Source organism: Liolophura sinensis, chromosome 4 (assembly GCF_032854445.1).
Source record: "Liolophura sinensis isolate JHLJ2023 chromosome 4, CUHK_Ljap_v2, whole genome shotgun sequence".
In the NCBI taxonomy this organism is placed as follows: domain Eukaryota; kingdom Metazoa; phylum Mollusca; class Polyplacophora; order Chitonida; family Chitonidae; genus Liolophura; species Liolophura sinensis.
Genome location: NC_088298.1, coordinates 5,830,245 through 5,850,060, shown reverse-complemented (window position 1 = coordinate 5,850,060; position 19,816 = coordinate 5,830,245). Strand labels below are relative to the sequence as shown.

General features: G+C 41.7%; 1 protein-coding gene across 1 annotated transcript in view; it reads left to right on the top strand.

Annotated features, from left to right (window-relative positions):
• LOC135464549 (carbamoyl-phosphate synthase [ammonia], mitochondrial-like) overlaps nt 1-19,816 on the top strand; it is a 63,130-nt gene that overhangs the window by 19,113 nt on the left and 24,201 nt on the right. Inside the window, 4 exon segments of the mRNA XM_064741973.1 lie at nt 696-829; nt 13,273-13,471; nt 17,603-17,779; nt 18,737-18,875. Of these exon segments, the coding sequence (XP_064598043.1) occupies nt 696-829; nt 13,273-13,471; nt 17,603-17,779; nt 18,737-18,875 (649 nt within the window).

Sequence of the window (19,816 nt, the reverse complement as noted above, 5' to 3'; positions counted from 1 at the left end):
AGAGTTGCTCATTGCAGCATAAAATTATTCGGAACTGCAATTTGGCTGACTGGGAAGAATCACTGAAACTGAATCATATTTGTTGACCAGTTCTGATGAAACAGTGAATAGAGACTGATATATAATGTAAATGTTTTTATTTTTGAATTAAATTAGATGAAAGGTAATGGAAATCTGTTCTCATAAATGATTCCTAAAAATGGTACCTCAGACCCATTTTTTAGTTGCATTTCCGAAGAAATCGTGTATTCTAACTATGATCGGTCACTGTATGTATATAGGTTGTCATGTTATGAATACCTGGGACTTTCAATATTGGTACTTGTTGCTGCCTCACTTGGCACTCAGTACTATAAGAGGTGAGAATGAGGAAACAGGACTGGTTGGACCGGTGTCAGTATAATGTGACTGGGTGGAGTGTCATGTCTGGTGTCTTCGGCATGATACTTCATTGGAGGCAGCACTTTGGCGCCATGGACTCATCCTGCCACAGCAAGACACACTTTTATGTACACACACCTAATGTCTCCTTGTCATAATATGTCTGAAAAATTGCTAATTTTGACGTAAAAAACCCAAGCATTCATTCATTCATTCATTCAGAATGGTTTCTGAATGGACCGTTATTATCATGCTGATGTAAATTGCTCAGTACATAAACAACATGATAAGCCTTCAATGTGTTTCTTTTTAAGGTTGTTCGTCATTTTGGAATTGTGGGAGAATGTAACATCCAGTACGCCCTCCACCCGGAGTCGCTGGAATACTGTATCATAGAGATTAACGCTCGGCTGTCACGGAGCTCGGCATTGGCGTCCAAGGCAACAGGGTAACATAGATACCTAGCTAGACCAGCGGTCTATTTCATAAACCATTTTGTGAGAAAGTCAACACCTTTAAAGCAAAAGACTTCAAATAACATAGTCTTCAAACAATATATATAGTTATTCAGCTGAAAACAGTCTTGAACAGTCACAGACATTTTTTATTATGTGCTTAGTAACTGTATAAATCAACTTCTGATAAGAAATTCTTTATGAGACCATGGGATGGGACCATGGGATGAGACCATGGGATGGGACCATGGGATGAGACCATGGGATGAGACCATGGAATGGGGCCATAGGATCGGACCATGGGATCGGACCATGGGATGAGATCATGCGATAGGACCATGCGATGGGACTATGGGATGGGACCATGGGATGAGACCATGGGATGGGGCCATGGAATGGGACCATGGGATGAGACCGTGGGATGGGACCATGGGATGGGGCCATGGGATGGGGCCATGGAATGGGACCATGGGATGAGACCATGGGATGAGACCATGGGATGGGGCCATGGGATCGGACCATGGGATCGGACCATGGGAGGCGCCATGTTAGAGTGACTGGAAACATGATGTCACATTACTCAGACCCCACGAACACAAAAGGCAGAACAAAGTTTGGGTGACATTTAGAGGGAACACGCCATGTCCAGGGGTCATAGGAATAACTCGTGCCTGATTGGATAAAACTGTTAATGTGGCAGCGTTTTCTGTTCTCTTAATGTGCATGATTTTGATTACTTTGAACTGTGATATTTTGGCTGTGAGATGAAACAAAAGTTAGGTGTTATTCATTTTATATTTCCTGTAAGATACTTTATTGACACATATATATATACATGTATAATTGGTCATAACATTGTCTTTTCTTTTAGATTCTTTAGATTTCTTTTAAATCTTCTTTTGAAAATAAAATATTTGGAGCTGGATTCTTAAACTAAGCAGAAATTGTGTTACCACTGCACCATAAATGACCTGATGTTTCACCCATGTCTAAGGTTTGTGAAGTTTTGTGAAAGTAGGCCTGGTACCATAAAGCTATTGTGGGCCGTCTAAACGTGCTGAAATTTCACCTATGTGTAAGGTTTATGAAGTTTTGTGAAAGTGGGCCAGGTACCATAAAGCTATTGTGGGCCGTCTAAATGTGCTGAAATTTCCCCCATGTCTAAGGTTTATGAAGTTTTGTGAAAGTAGGCCAGGTACAATAAAGCTATTGTGGGTCGTCTGAACATGCTGAAATTTCCCCCATGTCTAAGGTTTATTGTATTTTTTTGAAAGTAGGCCAGGTACCATAAAGCTATTGTGGGCTGTGGTAAACATGCTGAAATTTCACCCATGTCTAAGGTTTATGAAGTTTTGTGAAAGTGGGCTCGGTACCATAAAGCTATTGTGGGCTGTCGTGAATGTGCTGAAATTTCGCCCATGTCTAAGGTTTATGAAGTTTTGTGAAAGTGGGCTCGGTACCATAAAGCTTTTGTGGGACGTCTAAACGTGCTGAAATTTCACCCATGTCTAAGGTTTATGAAGTTTTGTGAAAGTGGGCCTGGTACCATAAAGCTATTGTGGGCCGTTTAAACATGCTGAAATTTCACCCATGTCTAAGGTTTATTGAAGTTTTGTGAAATTGGGCTCGGTACCATAAAGCTATTGTGGGCTGTCGTGAATGTGCTGAAATTTCGCCCATGTCTAAGGTTTATGAAGTTTTGTGAAATTGGGCTCGGTACCATAAAGCTATTGTGGGACGTCTAAATGTGCTGAAATTTCACCCATGTGTAAGGTTATGAAGTTTTGTGAAAGTGGGCCCGGTACCATAAAGCTGTTGTGGGCCGTCTAAACATGCTGAAATTTCACCCATGTCTAAGGTTTATTGAAGTTTTGTGAAAGTGGGCTCGGTACCATAAAGCTTTTGTGGGACGTCTAAACGTGCTGAAATTTCACCCATGTCTAAGGTTTATGAAGTTTTGTGAAAGTGGGCCTGGTACCATAAAGCTATTGTGGGCCGTTTAAACATGCTGAAATTTCACCCATGTCTAAGGTTTATTGAAGTTTTGTGAAAGTGGGCTCGGTACCATAAAGCTATTGTGGGCTGTCGTGAATGTGCTGAAATTTCGCCCATGTCTAAGGTTTATGAAGTTTTGTGAAATTGGGCTCGGTACCATAAAGCTATTGTGGGACGTCTAAATGTGCTGAAATTTCACCCATGTGTAAGGTTATGAAGTTTTGTGAAAGTGGGCCCGGTACCATAAAGCTGTTGTGGGCCGTCTAAACATGCTGAAATTTCACCCATGTCTAAGGTTTATTGAAGTTTTGTGAAAGTGGGCCCGGTACCATAAAGCTATTGTGGGCCGTCTAAACATGCTGAAATTTCACCCATGTCTAAGGTGTATGAAGTTTTGTGAAAGTGGGCCTGGTACCATAAAGCTATTGTGGGCTGTCGTGAATGTGCTGAAATTTCACCCATGTCTAAGGTTTATGAAGTTTTGTGAAAGTGGGCCAGGTACCATAAAGCTATTGTGGGCCTTGGTAAACGTGCTGAAATTTCGCCCATGTCTAAGGTTTATGAAGTTTTGTGAAAGTAGGCCAGGTGCCATAAAGCTATTGTGGGCCGTCGTAAACGTGCTGAAATTTCACTCATGTCTAAGGTTTATGAAGTTTTGTGAAAGTGGGCCTGGTACCATAAAGCTATTGTGGGCCGTCTAAACATGCTGAAATTTCACCCATGTCTAAGGTTTATTGAAGTTTTGTGAAAGTAGGCCAGGTACCATAAAGCTATTGTGGGCCGTCTAAACGTGCTGAAATTTCCACCATGTCTAAGGTTTATGAAGTTTTGTGAAAGTGGATCCGGTACCATAAAGCTATTGTGGGCCGTCTGAACATGCTGAAATTTCACCCATGTCTAAGGTTTATGAAGTTTTGTGAAAGTGGGCCAGGTACCATAAAGCTATTGTGGGCCGTCTAAACATGCTGAAATTTCCCCCATGTCTAAGGTTTATGAAGCTTTGTGAAAGTGGGCCTAGTACCATAAAGCTGTGGTGGGCCATCTAAACATGCTGAAATTTCACCCATGTCTAAGGTTTATGAGGTTTGTGAAAGTGGGCCTGGTACCATAAAGCTATTGTGGGCAGTCTAAACATGCTGAAATTTCACCCATGTGTAAGGTTTATTGAAGTTTTGTGAAAGTAGGCCAGGTACCATAAAGCTATTGTGGGCCGTCTAAACGTGCTGAAATTTCCCCCATGTCTAAGGTTTATGAAGTTTTGTGAAAGTGGGCCTGGTACCATAAAGCTATTGTGGGCCGTTTAAACAGGCTGAAATTTCACCCATGTCTAAGGTTTATTGAAGTTTTGTGAAAGTGGGCTAGGTACCATAAAGCTATTGTGGGCTGTCGTGAATGTGCTGAAATTTCGCCCATGTCTAAGGTTTATGAAGTTTTGTGAAATTGGGCTCGGTACCATAAAGCTATTGTGGGCCATCTAAACATGCTGAAATTTCACCCATGTGTAAGGTTATGAAGTTTTGTGAAAGTGGGCCCGGTACCATAAAGCTGTTGTGGGCCGTCTAAACATGCTGAAATTTCACCCATGTCTAAGGTTTATTGAAGTTTTGTGAAAGTGGGCCCAGTACCATAAAGCTATTGTGGGCCGTCTAAACATGCTGAAATTTCACCCATGTCTAAGGTTTATGAAGTTTTGTGAAAGTGGGCCTGGTACCATAAAGCTATTGTGGGCTGTCGTGAATGTGCTGAAATTTCACCCATGTCTAAGGTTTGTGAAGTTTTGTGAAAGTAGGCCAGGTACCATAAAGCTATTGTGGGCCTTGGTAAACGTGCTGAAATTTCCCCCATGTCTAAGGTTTATGAAGTTTTGTGAAAGTGGGCCTGGTACCATAAAGCTATTGTGGGCCTTGGTAAACGTGCTGAAATTTCCCCCATGTCTAAGGTTTATGAAGTTTTGTGAAAGTAGGCCTGGTACCATAAAGCTATTGTGGGCCGTCGAAAACGTGCTGAAATTTCACTCATGTCTAAGGTTTATGAAGTTTTGTGAAAGTGGGCCTGGTACCATTAAGCTATTGTGGGCCGTCTAAACATGCTGAAATTTCACCCATGTCTAAGGTTTATTGAAGTTTTGTGAAAGTAGGCCAGGTACCATAAAGCTATTGTGGGCCGTCCAAACGTGCTGAAATTTCCACCATGTCTAAGGTTTATGAAGTTTTGTGAAAGTAGGCCAGGTACCATAAAGCTATTGTGGGCCGTCTAAACATGCTGAAATTTCACCCATGTCTAAGGTTTATTGAAGTTTTGTGAAAGTAGGCCAGGTACCATAAAGCTATTGTGGGCCGTCCAAACGTGCTGAAATTTCCACCATGTCTAAGGTTTATGAAGTTTTGTGAAAGTAGGCCAGGTACCATAAAGCTATTGTGGGCCGTCTAAACATGCTGAAATTTCACCCATGTCTAAGGTTTATGAAGTTTTGTGAATGTGGGCCAGGTACCATAAAGCTGTTGTGGGCCTTGGTAAACGTGCTGAAATTTCCCCCATGTCTAAGGTTTATGAAGTTTTGTGAAAAGCAGGCCTGGTACCATAAAGCTATTGTGGGCCGTCTAAACGTGCTGAAATTTCCCCCATGCCTAAGGTTTGTGAAGTTTTGTGAAAGTGGGCCCGGTACCAGAAAGCTATTGTGGGCCGTCTAAACGTGCTGAAATTTCCCCCATGTGTAAGGTTTATGAAGTTTTGTGAAAGTGGGCCCGGTATCATAAAGCTATTGTGGGCTGTGGTAAACATGCTGAAATTTCACCCATGTGTAAGGTTTATTGAAGTTTTGTGAAAGTGGGCCTGGTACCATAAAGCTATTGTGGGCCGTCTAAACGTGCTGAAATTTCCCCCATGTCTAAGGTTTATGAAGTTTTGTGAAATTGGGCCCAGTACCATAAAGCTGTGGTGGGCCGTCTAAACATGCTGAAATTTCCCCCATGTCTAAGGTTTATTGAAGTTTTGTGAAAGTGGGCCTGGTACCATAAAGCTATTGTGGGACGTCTAAACGTGCTGAAATTTCACCCATGTCTAAGGTTTATTGAAGTTTTGTGAAAGTGGGCTCGGTACCGTAAAGCTATTGTGGGCCGTTTAAACATGCTGAAATTTCCCCCATGTCTAAGGTTTATGAAGTTTTGTGAAAGTGGGCCTGGTACCATAAAGCTATTGTGGGCCGTTTAAACATGCTGAAATTTCACCCATGTCTAAGGTTTATTGAAGTTTTGTGAAAGTGGGCCTGGTACCAGAAAGCTATTGTGGGCCGTTTAAACATGCTGAAATTTCACCCATGTCTAAGGTTTATTGAAGCTTTGTGAAAGTGGGCCTGGTACCATAAAGCTATTGTGGGCCATTTAAACATGCTGAAATTTCACCCATGTGTAAGGTTTATTGAAGTTTTGTGAAAGTGGGCCTGGTACCATAAAGCTATTGTGGGCCGTTTAAACATGCTGAAATTTCACCCATGTCTAAGGTTTATTGAAGTTTTGTGAAAGTGGGCCCGGTACCAGAAAGCTATGGTGGGCAGTCTAAACATGCTGAAATTTCACCCATGCCTAAGTTTTATGAAGTTTTGTGAAAGTGGGCCTGGTACCATAAAGCTATTGTGGGCCGTTTAAACATGCTGAAATTTCACCCATGTCTAAGGTTTATTGAAGTTTTGTGAAAGTAGGCCAGGTACCATAAAGCTATTGTGGGCCGTTTAAACATGCTGAAATTTCACCCATGTCTAAGGTTTATTGAAGTTTTGTGAAAGTGGGCCTGGTACCATAAAGCTATTGTGGGCCGTTTAAACATGCTGAAATTTCCCCCATGTCTAAGGTTTATTGAAGTTTTGTGAAAGTGGGCCTGGTACCATAAAGCTATTGTGAGCCGTTTAAACATGCTGAAATTTCACCCATGTCTAACGTTTATTGAAGTTTTGTGAAAGTGGGCCCGGTACTAGAAAGCTATTGTGGGCAGTCTAAACATGCTGAAATTTCACCCATGCCTAAGTTTTATGAAGTTTTGTGAAAGTGGGCCTGGTACCATAAAGCTATTGTAGGCCGTTTAAACATGCTGAAATTTCACCCATGTCTAAGGTGTATTAAAGTTTTGTGAAAGTAGGCCCGGTACCATAAAGCTATTGTGGGCAGTCTAAACATGCTGAAATTTCACCCATGTGTAAGGTTTATTGAAGTTTTGTGAAAGTAGGCCAGGTACCATAAAGCTATTGTGGGCCGTCTAAACGTGCTGAAATTTCACTCATGTCTAAGGTTTATGAAGTTTTGTGAAAGTGGGCCCGGTACCATAAAGCTGTTGTGGGCCTTGGTAAACGTGCTGAAATTTCCCCCATGTCTAAGGTTTATGAAGTTTTGTGAAAAGCAGGCCAGGTACCATAAAGCTATTGTGGGCCGTCTAAACGTGCTGAAATTTCCCCCATGCCTAAGGTTTGTGAAGTTTTGTGAAAGTGGGCCCGGGTACCATAAAGCTATTGTGGGCCGTCTAAACGTGCTGAAATTTCCCCCATGTCTAAGGTTTGTGAAGTTTTGTGAAAGTGGGCCCGGTATCATAAAGCTATTGTGGGCTGTGGTAAACATGCTGAAATTTCACCCATGTCTAAGGTTTATGAAGCTTTGTGAAAGTGGGCCCAGTACCATAAAGCTGTGGTGGGCCATCTAAACATGCTGAAATTTCACCCATGTCTAAGGTTTATGAGGTTTGTGAAAGTGGGCCTGGTACCATAAAGCTATTGTGGGCAGTCTAAACATGCTGAAATTTCACCCATGTGTAAGGTTTATTGAAGTTTTGTGAAAGTAGGCCAGGTACCATAAAGCTATTGTGGGCCGTCTAAACGTGCTGAAATTTCACCCATGTCTAAGGTTTATGAAGTTTTGTGAAAGTGGGCCTGGTACCATAAAGCTATTATGGGCCGTTTAAACAGGCTGAAATTTCACCCATGTCTTTAGTTTATTGAAGTTTTGGGAAAGTGGGCTCGGTACCATAAAGCTATTGTGGGCTGTCGTGAATGTGCTGAAATTTCGCCCATGTCTAAGGTTTATGAAGTTTTGTGAAATTGGGCTCGGTACCATAAAGCTATTGTGGGACGTCTAAATGTGCTGAAATTTCGCCCATGTGTAAGGTTATGAAGTTTTGTGAAAGTGGGCCCGGTACCATAAAGCTGTTGTGGGCCGTCTAAACATGCTGAAATTTCACCCATGTCTAAGGTTTATTGAAGTTTTGTGAAAGTGGGCCCAGTACCATAAAGCTATTGTGGGCCGTCTAAACATGCTGAAATTTCACCCATGTCTAAGGTTTATGAAGTTTTGTGAAAGTGGGCCTGGTACCATAAAGCTATTGTGGGCTGTCGTGAATGTGCTGAAATTTCACCCATGTCTAAGGTTTATGAAGTTTTGTGAAAGTGGGCCAGGTACCATAAAGCTATTGTGGGCCTTGGTAAACGTGCTGAAATTTCCCCCATGTCTAAGTTTTATGAAGTTTTGTGAAAGTGGGCCAGGTACCATAAAGCTATTGTGGGCCTTGGTAAACGTGCTGAAATTTCCCCCATGTCTAAGTTTTATGAAGTTTTGTGAAAGTAGGCCAGGTACCATAAAGCTATTGTGGGCCGTCGTAAACGTGCTGAAATTTCACTCATGTCTAAGGTTTATGAAGTTTTGTGAAAGTGGGCCTGGTACCATAAAGCTATTGTGGGCCGTCTAAACGTGCTGAAATTTCACCTATGTCTAAGGTTTATTGAAGTTTTGTGAAAGTAGGCCAGGTACCATGAAGCTATTGTGGGCCGTCTAAACGTGCTGAAATTTCCACCATGTCTAAGGTTTATGAAGTTTTGTGAAAGTGGATCCGGTACCAGAAAGCTATTATGGGCCGTCTGAACATGCTGAAATTTCACCCGTCTAAGGTTTATGAAGTTTTGTGAAAGTAGGCCAGGTACCATAAAGCTATTGTGGGCCGTCTGAACATGCTGAAATTTCACCCATGTCTAAGGTTTATTGAAGGTTTGTGAAAGTGGGCCTGGTACCATAAAGCTATTGTGGGCCGTCTAAACATGCTGAAATTTCACCCATGTCTAAGGTTTATTGAAGTTTTGTGAAAGTAGGCCAGGTACCATGAAGCTATTGTGGGCCGTCTAAACGTGCTGAAATTTCACCCATGTCTAAGGTTTATTGAAGTTTTGTGAAAGTAGGCCTGGTACCATAAAGCTATTGTGGGCCGTTTAAACATGCTGAAATTTCACCCATGTCTATAGTTTATTGAAGTTTTGGGAAAGTGGGCTCGGTACCATAAAGCTATTGTGGGCTGTCGTGAATGTGCTGAAATTTCGCCCATGTCTAAGGTTTATGAAGTTTTGTGAAAGTGGGCTCGGTACCATAAAGCTATTGTGGGCCGTTTAAACATGCTGAAATTTCACCCATGTCTAAGGTTTATTGAAGTTTTGTGAAAGTGGGCCTGGTACCAGAAAGCTATTGTGGGCAGTCTAAACATGCTGAAATTTCACCCATGTCTAAGGTTTATTGAAGCTTTGTGAAAGTGGGCCTGGTACCATAAAGCTATTGTGGGCTATTTAAACATGCTGAAATTTCACCCATGTGTAAGGTTTATTGAAGTTTTGTGAAAGTGGGCCTGGTACCATAAAGCTATTGTGGGCCGTTTAAACATGCTGAAATTTCACCCATGTCTAAGGTTTATTGAAGTTTTGTGAAAGTGGGCCCGGTACCAGAAAGCTATTGTGGGCCGTCTAAACATGCTGAAATTTCACCCATGCCTAAGTTTTATGAAGTTTTGTGAAAGTGGGCCTGGTACCATAAAGCTATTGTGGGCCGTTTAAACATGCTGAAATTTCACCCATGTCTAAGGTTTATTGAAGTTTTGTGAAAGTAGGCCCGGTACCATAAAGCTATTGTGGGCCGTTTAAACATGCTGAAATTTCACCCATGTCTAAGGTTTATTGAAGTTTTGTGAAAGTGGGCCTGGTACCATAAAGCTATTGTGGGCCGTTTAAACATGCTTAAATTTCCCCCATGTGTAAGGTTTATTGAAGTTTTGTGAAAGTGGGCCCGGTACCAGAAAGCTATTGTGGGCAGTCTAAACATGCTGAAATTTCACCCATGCCTAAGTTTTATGAAGTTTTGTGAAAGTGCGCCTGGTACCATAAAGCTATTGTGGGCCGTTTAAACATGCTGAAATTTCCCCCATGTCTAAGGTTTATTGAAGTTTTGTGAAAGTAGGCCCGGTACCATAAAGCTATTGTGGGCCGTTTAAACATGCTGAAATTTCACCCATGTTTAAGTTTTATGAAGTTTTGTGAAAGTGGGCCTGGTACCATAAAGCTATTGTGGGCCGTTTAAACATGCTGAAATTTCACCCATGTCTAAGGTTTATTAAAGTTTTGTGAAAGTAGGCCCGGTACCATAAAGCTATTGTGGGCAGTCTAAACATGCTGAAATTTCACCCATGTGTAAGGTTTATTGAAGTTTTGTGAAAGTAGGCCAGGTACCATCAAGCTATTGTGGGCCGTCTAAACGTGCTGAAATTTCACTCATGTCTAAGGTTTATGAAGTTTTATGAAAGTGGGCCAGGTACCATAAACCTGTTGTGGGCCTTGGTAAACGTGCTGAAATTTCCCCCATGTCTAAGGTTTATGAAGTTTTGTGAAAAGCAGGCCAGGTACCATAAAGCTATTGTGGGCCGTCTAAACGTGCTGAAATTTCCCCCATGCCTAAGGTTTGTGAAGTTTTGTGAAAGTGGGCCCGGTACCAGAAAGCTATTGTGGGCCGTCTAAACGTGCTGAAATTTCACCCATGTCTAAGGTTTGTGAAGTTTTGTGAAAGTGGGCCCGGTATCATAAAGCTATTGTGGGCTGTGGTAAACATGCTGAAATTTCACCCATGTCTAAGGTTTATGAAGTTTTGTGAAAGTGGGCTTGGTACCATAAAGCTATTGTGGGCCGTCTAAACGTGCTGAAATTTCACCCATGTCTAAGGTTTATGAAGTTTTGTGAAAGTGGGTCCGGTACCATAAAGCTATTGTGGGCCGTCTAAACGTGCTGAAATTTCCCCCATGTCTAAGGTTTATTGAAGTTTTGTGAAAGTAGGCCAGGTACCATAAAGCTATTGTGGGCCGTCTAAACATGCTGAAATTTCACCATGTTTGAGGTTATGAAGTTTTGTGAAAGTGGGCCCAGTACCATAAATCTGTGGTGGGCCGTCTAAACATGCTGAAATTTCTCCCATGTCTGAGGTTTATTGAAGTTTTGTGAAAGTGGGCCCGGTACCATAAAGCTATTGTGGGACGTCTAAACGTTCTGAAATTTCACCCATGTCTAAGGTTTATTGAAGTTTTGTGAAAGTGGGCTCGGTACCGTAAAGCTATTGTGGGCCGTTTAAACATGCTGAAATTTCACCCATGTGTAAGGTTTATTGAAGTTTTGTGAAAGTGGGCCTGGTACCATAAAGCTATTGTGGGCCGTTTAAACATGCTGAAATTTCCCCCATGTCTAAGGTTTATTGAAGTTTTGTGAAAGTGGGCCAGGTACCAGAAAGCTTTTGTGGGCAGTCTAAACATGCTGAAATTTCACCCATGCCTAAGTTTTATGAAGTTTTGTGAAAGTGGGCCTGGTACCATAAAGCTATTGTGGGCCGTTTAAACATGCTGAAATTTCACCCATGTCTAAGGTTTATTGAAGTTTTATGAAAGTAGGCCCGGGTACCATAAAGCTATTGTGGGCCGTTTAAACATGCTGAAATTTCACCCATGTCTAAGGTTTATTGAAGTTTTGTGAAAGTGGGCCTGGTACCATAAAGCTATTGTGGGCCGTTTAAACATGCTGAATTTTCCCCCATGTCTAAGGTTTATTGAAGTTTTGTGAAAGTGGGCCTGGTACCATAAAGCTATTGTGGGCCGTTTAAACATGCTGAAATTTCACCCATGTCTAAGGTTTATTGAAGTTTTGTGAAAGTGGGCCCGGTACCAGAAAGCTATTGTGGGCAGTCTAAACATGCTGAAATTTCACCCATGCCTAAGTTTTATGAAGTTTTGTGAAAGTGGGCCCGGTACCATAAAGCTATTGTGGGCCGTTTAAACATGCTGAAATTTCCCCCATGTCTAAGGTTTATTGAAGTTTTGTGAAAGTGGGCCTGGTACCATAAAGCTATTGTGGGCTGTTTAAACATGCTGAAATTTCACCCATGTCTAAGGTTTATTGAAGTTTTGTGAAAGTGGGCCTGGTACCATAAAGCTATTGTGGGCCGTTTAAACATGCTGAAATTTCACCCATGTCTAAGGTTTATGAAGTTTTGTGAAAGTGGGCCTGGTACCATAAAGCTATTGTGGGCCGTTTAAACATGCTGAAATTTCACCCATGTCTAAGGTTTATGAAGCTTTGTGAAAGTGGGACCGGTACCATAAAGCTATTGTGGGACGTCTAAACGTGCTGAAATTTCCCCCATGTCTTAAGGTTTATGAAGTTTTGTGAAAGTGGGCCCAGTACCATAAAGCTATTGTGGGCCGTTTAAACATGCTGAAATTTCACCCATGTGTAAGGTTTATTGAAGTTTTGTGAAAGTGGGCCCGGTACCATAAAGCTATTGTGGGCAATCTAAACATGTTGAAATTTCACCCATGTCTAAGGTTTATGAAGTTTTGTGAAAGTGGGCCCAGTACTATAAAGCTATTGTGGGCTGTCTAAACGTGCTGAAATTACACCCATGTCTAAGGTTTGTGAAGTTTTGTGAAAGTGGGCCTGGTACCGTAAAGCTATTGTGGGCCCTGGTGAATGTGCTGAAATTTCCCCCATGTCTAAGGTTTATTGAAGTTTTGTGAAAGTGGGCCCGGTACCGTAAAACTATTGTGGGCCGTTTAAACGTGCTGAAATTTCCCCCATGTCTAAGGTTTATTGAAGTTTTGTGAAAGTGGGCCTGGTACCATAAAGCTATTGTGGGCCGTTTAAACATGCTGAAATTTCACCCATGTCTAAGGTTTATGAAGTTTTGTGAAAGTAGGCCTGGTACCATAAAGCTATTGTGGGCCGTTTAAACGTGCTGAAATTTCCCCCATGTCTAACGTTTATTGAAGTTTTGTGAAAGTAGGCCCGGTACCGTAAAGCTATTGTGGGCCGTTTAAACATGCTGAAATTTCACCCATGTCTAAGGTTTATGAAGTTTTGTGAAAGTGGGCCTGGTACCATAAAGCTATTGTGGGCCGTTTAAACATGCTGAAATTTCCCCCATGTCTAAGATGGACAGTTTGTTGATGCTGAGAGCTTGTAGAATGTAGGATGATGCATACTAGGAAAATACGCATGTAAGTTTCATAACCATTATTTTGGTAATATTTTAGGACCTTTAGTTACCTACAAAAAATGAACTTTTGGGGGCAAATTCTTATGTCAAATTCTGTATATCAACAATCTTGGTTCCAGATACCCTTTGGCCTTTATTGCGGCCAAACTTGCCCTAGGCATTGATCTACCAAGTCTGAAGAATTCCACGACAGAGGCAACGACAGCATGTTTTGAACCCAGTCTGGATTACATCGTGACAAAAATACCTCGTTGGGACCTAGACAGGTTTCAGCACACGTCAAAAGAGATCGGAAGTTCTATGAAGAGTGTGGGAGAGGTAGGTGTTTTATTTTGTATATTTGAGGGATTATTGGTGGGTCTGCATTTTAGATTGTCCCAGTTCAGACCACTGGTTTTAGTCAAGAAGGTCCAGGGTTCAAAACAAGCTCATTTTATAATGACAATTTTGTCAAGTCATTGATTAGATGTCTTGTCTGTAATATGTGCATGGATCTATAGAAGCTTTTACTCTTAACCTGTGGTATCATGCACGTAACTCTGCAAGATACAGCAGATGACCTGAAGTTTCACATGTGAGTTCTACTTTTCGCACGGGGCCTCCGTGGCTCAGACGGTTAGCGCGCTAGCGCAGCGTAACGACCCAGGAGCCTCTCACCAATGCAGTCGCTGTGAGTCCAAGTCCAGCTCATGCTGGCTTCCTCCCCGGCCGTAAGTGGGAAGGTCTGCCAGCAACCTGCAGATGGTCGTGGGTTTCCCCCGGGTTGTGCCCGGTTACCACCCACACGTGTGCTGGCCGCCGTTGTATAAGTGAAATATTCTTGAGTACGGTGTGAAACACCAATCAAATAAATAAATAAATACTTTTCGCACAATCTGAGGCGGCGGCAAGACGACTGAAGAGAGTAATTAGCCCCCTGCCCATTTCATTACGCTCTATGGCAGCTCTGGCTGCTAAGCTGTGCCACGTGAGGTCATGTCACTGACAGTGAGATGTGCGGGTCCTCCGACTAGTAGGCCTTCAGGTGCACGTAAACTGCAGGCCTCTATTTAAAAGGCAAATGATTGTTTGGGTGATCCTGTCAAAGTCGCCTCACGGCTTTATCAGGTGAACAGTTGTCTGCCTAGAGCACCTCATGCAGTGAATGTATTTCACCTACAAACAAATTTCGCCGAGAAATATCTGTCACCAAACCTCTCCCCTAATTCTCATAGCAGTACAATATATAGGCTGTTTGTATTGTACAGTTTGGTGGTTTCACAGCTGCTAGTCTAAACGATATATGTTCGGCTGAAGAAGAAAAAGAAAAACCTACAAGTCTGTACAGAAAATTTGGACGACATGCACCTGGTATTTTTAATGGTTAAATATAGGTCACCATAAACTAGTCTGTGGTGACCCGAATAAAATATATTTAGACTCGCGATAAAGTATCGGTAATTTTCTCAAACTGAAGTCAGCATATCATTGATCTTGAGGTCTAAAAGATGTGAAGTCATATAAACTTCACAATTAGGGCCTATATTTACCAAGCAACTTAAGATTTAAGTCAAAAAATGGCAAGTGCTTAAAAGGCCAAACTCAGTACAGGAAAGAACTGAAATTGTGACTAGTACATTGTTCTGTAGTAAAGAATAAGTGCACAAATCTTAAACTTCCTCTTTTAGTATGGCAGAGTATTTTAACTGTAGCAAAGTTTTGACTTAAGTCTTAAAACGTCTGATAAATACGAGTCTCTCTAAACCAACCCGTCCTAGCCTACTGGTACCCTACAGGTTTTCGGTCTGTCGAAATACCTATAACATTCGTATACATGTGTACAGTGATGTAATCAGTGTTAGCCAATGAACGCTCCTTCCGAGATAAAAGCCTTCATGAAAGACTACTCATTTTCATTTGTTGAAGTGGGGGTGAGTCTTCATTAATATTCATCATCAGTCAAGAACTGGCAAATGTAAAATGTCAACCAAAGAAGTGCTGTTTGTTTGTTTCCTACTGCTCTTGAAAATCCTTGCAAATATCCCCGCTCTCTTGTTTGCAAGTTTCCTCTTTCCATATAGCCTTTTCTAATTTATTTAATTTCGCGGTATATTGCATGCAGACATAGCCCCCTCCTTTTACCACAACAGTGTGAGGGAACACAAAGACCAAAGTGTGCAGGAGCTCCTTAGAAGTCTTACTTTCCGTCGTCTAATCACGCCTCTGAGCTATCACAAGATGATTATTCACTGTGAATACTAGCTAGGATAAACAAATTCTACAGTACACTTCGAAATCCACATAATCTTTTCATTTCTTTGGCGTGGCCATCGAATCACATGATTGCCGTATATAGAGCTACGCGTGTCTGCACATGTCAACTGTCATTTACTGTTTACGACTTCCCGCCAGGAGATAGTAGAGTCGTTTCTATTGGTTGGCTAGGATTATGTTAAATAGCTATGTTTATGTCACCGTATGCTAGTTGTGCAGGTTTTTTTTAGCAGAGAGTGAGGAGGCTACAGACCCCCATTAATTTTCCATAAGCAACAATGTTAACATTTAGAACTGTAGCTCAGTCCCCAAACATTCTGTGGCCAATAAGCTTTGTTGCACATCTGGCTCAGCCTGTGAGAAAGAAGCCATAAAAATGTTGACATAGGTTGACCGTCAAAATCTGGACCTTTCCATGCTGGCAGCTGGGAGGCGTGCCTAGCAACGCCAAGGGGACGTCACCCACAGCCTCATCACTACCTCACAACTTGTGTCCTCTCGCCCAAAATTTCAAACTTTCATCAATAAAGCTCATACTTCCTCAAAGTTTAGACAATTTCCAATCAATAATTTTTGCACCACATAATTCTTGACACTTCTGAACCTCACAGGCAAAATTAGGGCTTGATACATGCAGAAACTTTGGAACCCCCCCATTTTGGAAATATTTCTTTTTTTCAGGGTAAAAAAAAAACTTTCAGGGGTAAACTCTGAAGCTTTGCAGTGCACATACCATTCAAGATATCTCCATCAGGTCAACTGCTTTGGAAAGACAGGATGTTTATCTGCAAGGAAAGTTAAAAACTGACATCGACAGAGGATTTTACACTTTCAATAGCAACCATTTAGAAGAATATGCATTTTTAAGAAGATTTTTCTATTCAGAGCGGCTTTAAAAACCAAAGTTACAAGCCAAAAGTGTTAAAGCATACATCAAAATATAGGCAATTTATCTGACAATTAAATGTCAAAATATAAGACATTTACTTTCGCAACTTTGTGATCTGGGGTGACTCCACCCATCAGAGGCCTTAAAATCATATCTGCACACCTCCTTCCATGCAGTTTTTAATCTGCGACTTCACGTGTGTGAACGTATGGCGTCAGTAGGCTCAATTTCGAAGGAGTTTTCTCCTGTTTTTCACAAAATGACGAGCATAAATCAACTCAGGTGCACCGGGTGGGAAGTATGCTACATGGAAGAACTTCGTTTGGAACAAAATGTGGGAAAACATCAATTGGTGGTAAAGTGGGACGTAGATATGAATTGACTGACTGATTGGTCAAGGGTGAGCTTGTTTAATGCATTCATGAACTGTCCATATAATCCCTTGACCCGCCCCAGAAGAACTTTAACTAACACAAGGGATCATGGGATACGCTTCAGTGGCCTAATGGTTAGAGCGTCCGCCTCAAAATCGGGAGACCCGGGATCAAACCCCAATAGGGCCATACCAAAGACTTTAAAAATGGTACTTGTTGCTACTTGTCACCCGGCACTGAGAGGCTAGAGCAAGGAGACAGGACTAGTTAGCCCGGTGTCAGTATAATGTGGCTGGGTGTCATGTCTGGTGTCTTAGGCATGATACATCAGTGGTAGCAGCACTTTGGAGGCCTGGACTCGTCCTGCTACAAGAAGACTCAGTATATATACACACACCTACATGTAATGATTCCCTGTCATCATAAGACTGAAAAATTGTCAAGTGTGATGTAAAATTCCAAGCATACATAGACGTATACTTACGTTTTAGTTTCAAGAATTCAAGAACGCAGCTGAGGGGGGTCCTAGTTAGAATAAATGTCAAAAAAAAAAAAAAAAAAACATCTTCAAGATCCCATTCATTTTTTTTTGCAATGGCGACCAACTTTAGCACACCTTGATGAAACTTATGTGTCAAAACAGTCTTGTTGCCAGGTGAATTATCGACAAATCGTTCCAGTGGGAAAATCATGTTGCGCATGGCAGACCAGCATATGATAATTTCTTACACTGTTTTCAGAGACCCGTTATTAAGCTTTTTTGCCTGCCAAAAAATGGATTCTGAATTTCTGGTCCAGAAAGCAGATAAGTTTGTAAAACCTTCAGGGTCTTCAAAAATTCTTTCCCAAATAATTATAGTCCACATTTGGGTTAATTTATTTATGAATTTGTTGCCCTCTTGCGTTAATTGAAGAACGAATTGAATTTTACAGGTTATGGCCATAGGCCGTACTTTTGAGGAGAGTCTACAGAAAGCCTTGCGAATGACTCACCCGACAAATGAAGGGTTCACTCCCAGCCTGCCCGCAGGTAAAGACTACCCAGCCGAGTTTAATTTGGAGGAGAATCTCACCATGCCCAATAACAGCAGGATACACTACCTGGCTAAGGTGAGTTTAAACCTAACTTTTTATATACAGTGAAGTTTAACACCTGAGACACAGGTTCATGTTAGGCAACACCAATATTATTTTGTATTTTACAGGTGAGCCAACTCCAAAAACTGGAATGAAACTAAAATTGAACATCAGCGAACATCCACCTAGACATTTTTAGGATTTTCATGTTTTTCAAGGTTTGCTGATGAAGTAAACATGTCTTCAAGAGGAAAACTTGCAGGGAAAGTCCACATTTCTATGTAGCTGTCCTATCACCCTCTCCACATGTATTCAGCTGTCCCATCACCCTCTCCACATGTATTCAGCTGTTCTCTCACCCTCTCCACATGTATTCAGCTGTCCCATCACCCTGTCTACATGTATTCAGCTGTCCCATCACCCTCTCCACATGTATTCAGCTGTCCCATCACCCTCTCCACATGTATTCAGCTGTTCCCTCTCCCTCCCTCTATGCAGCTGTCCCATCACCCTCTCCACATGTATTCAGCTGTCCCATCACCCTCTCCACATGTATTCAGCTGTTCCATCACCCTCTCCACATGTATTCAGCTGTCCCATCACCCTCTCCACATGTATTCAGCTGTTCCGTTACACTCGTCTATTCAGCTCTTCCATCTTCCTTCCTGTGTTCAGTTCTTCCATTTTCTTCCCTCATTTCAGCTGTTCCATCATTGACCTCCATTCAATTATTCCATAACCTTCCCTGCAATCAGCTGCTCCTTGCATTCCGCTGTTCCACTGCTCTCCCTGCATCCAGCTCTTTCGCTACCGTCACTGTGTTCAGCTGTTTCACTACCCTCACTGTGTTCAGCTGTTCAGCTACCCTCCCTGAATTCGGCTGTTTCACTACCCTCTCTGTTTTCAGCTGTTCTGCTACCCTACCTGTAATCTACTGTTCAATCGTCCTTCCTGAATTCAGCTGTTCCATTCTCCTCCCTCATGTTTCAGGCTCTTCACAGCGGTTACACTGTGGAGGACATTCAACAGCTGACTGCCATAGACAGATGGTTTCTCTATAAACTACAGGGCATCGTTAACATCAGCAAACACCTGGCCACCTGTCACAGGTATGATAATTCAACCTTTTGTCATCTTTGTAAAATGTTTATTCAAGAAAATTCTGAAGGGATTTTCTTTGTTGACGGATAAAATTATACTTTTTCTGTAGCCCTGAAATTGGCCAATTCAAAATTGTCCCCAAAATCAAATTAAAAATGCGCAAAAAAATTGCACTGAAAGTTGCTGTCTCATTTACCAACGGCTGAGGAATTAGGACAGTTCCGATTACTAATTTTTTGATGACTGTAATCATAGGTTATTGAATGAATACTGGTTGTTTTGAATGAGTAGCACATTCATGCTTATTAGAGCAAAAATGGAATGAGCCCATTAAATTAATTTAATAACCCATTTATTACAAACCAAACATTGCACAATTCAACTAAGGAGCAGAAGTTAGTAAACTATAATTGCCAAAAATTGGACCTTTTCACACAAAAGGGTCACATGGTAAACCTCATAGTAACCATTTTTGTGAAGGGGCAAAACTTCACACGGAGAGAGGTGTCATTGGACGATACCATGGTAACAGGTTGCTAATGGCATTGTGCAATATAAAGTGTGTGCATCAGGATTGCCATATCTATAAAAGAGAGGCAAACCTGGACGTTGTATAATAAGTTAAGTTTTTGAGTCCAATAACGGTATAAGATTTTGTGAGTATAGGGTAACAGGGAGGTGGGAAGGCATAGATTTGCATGGATGACAGTTGCACCTGATTACCTTTTTAGCTCGCTTTACGAAGTAAGGAGAGAGATTTTGAGAGGGGTATCAGATGCTGTCGGTGCCAGTGTTCAGTTCGGTTAAAGTTTTTGTCCAGTCATAGGGTCTGCAGTGTCCACCCATAGTACACAGATAGTGAGTCATCGGTAGCAGTTTGCATGTTAAAGACTAAGGAAGTCTTTTATCTCATAGCTCTTCACAGGGTTGCAGTTCCTTCCCATGGTACATGGATTGTTACATAACATC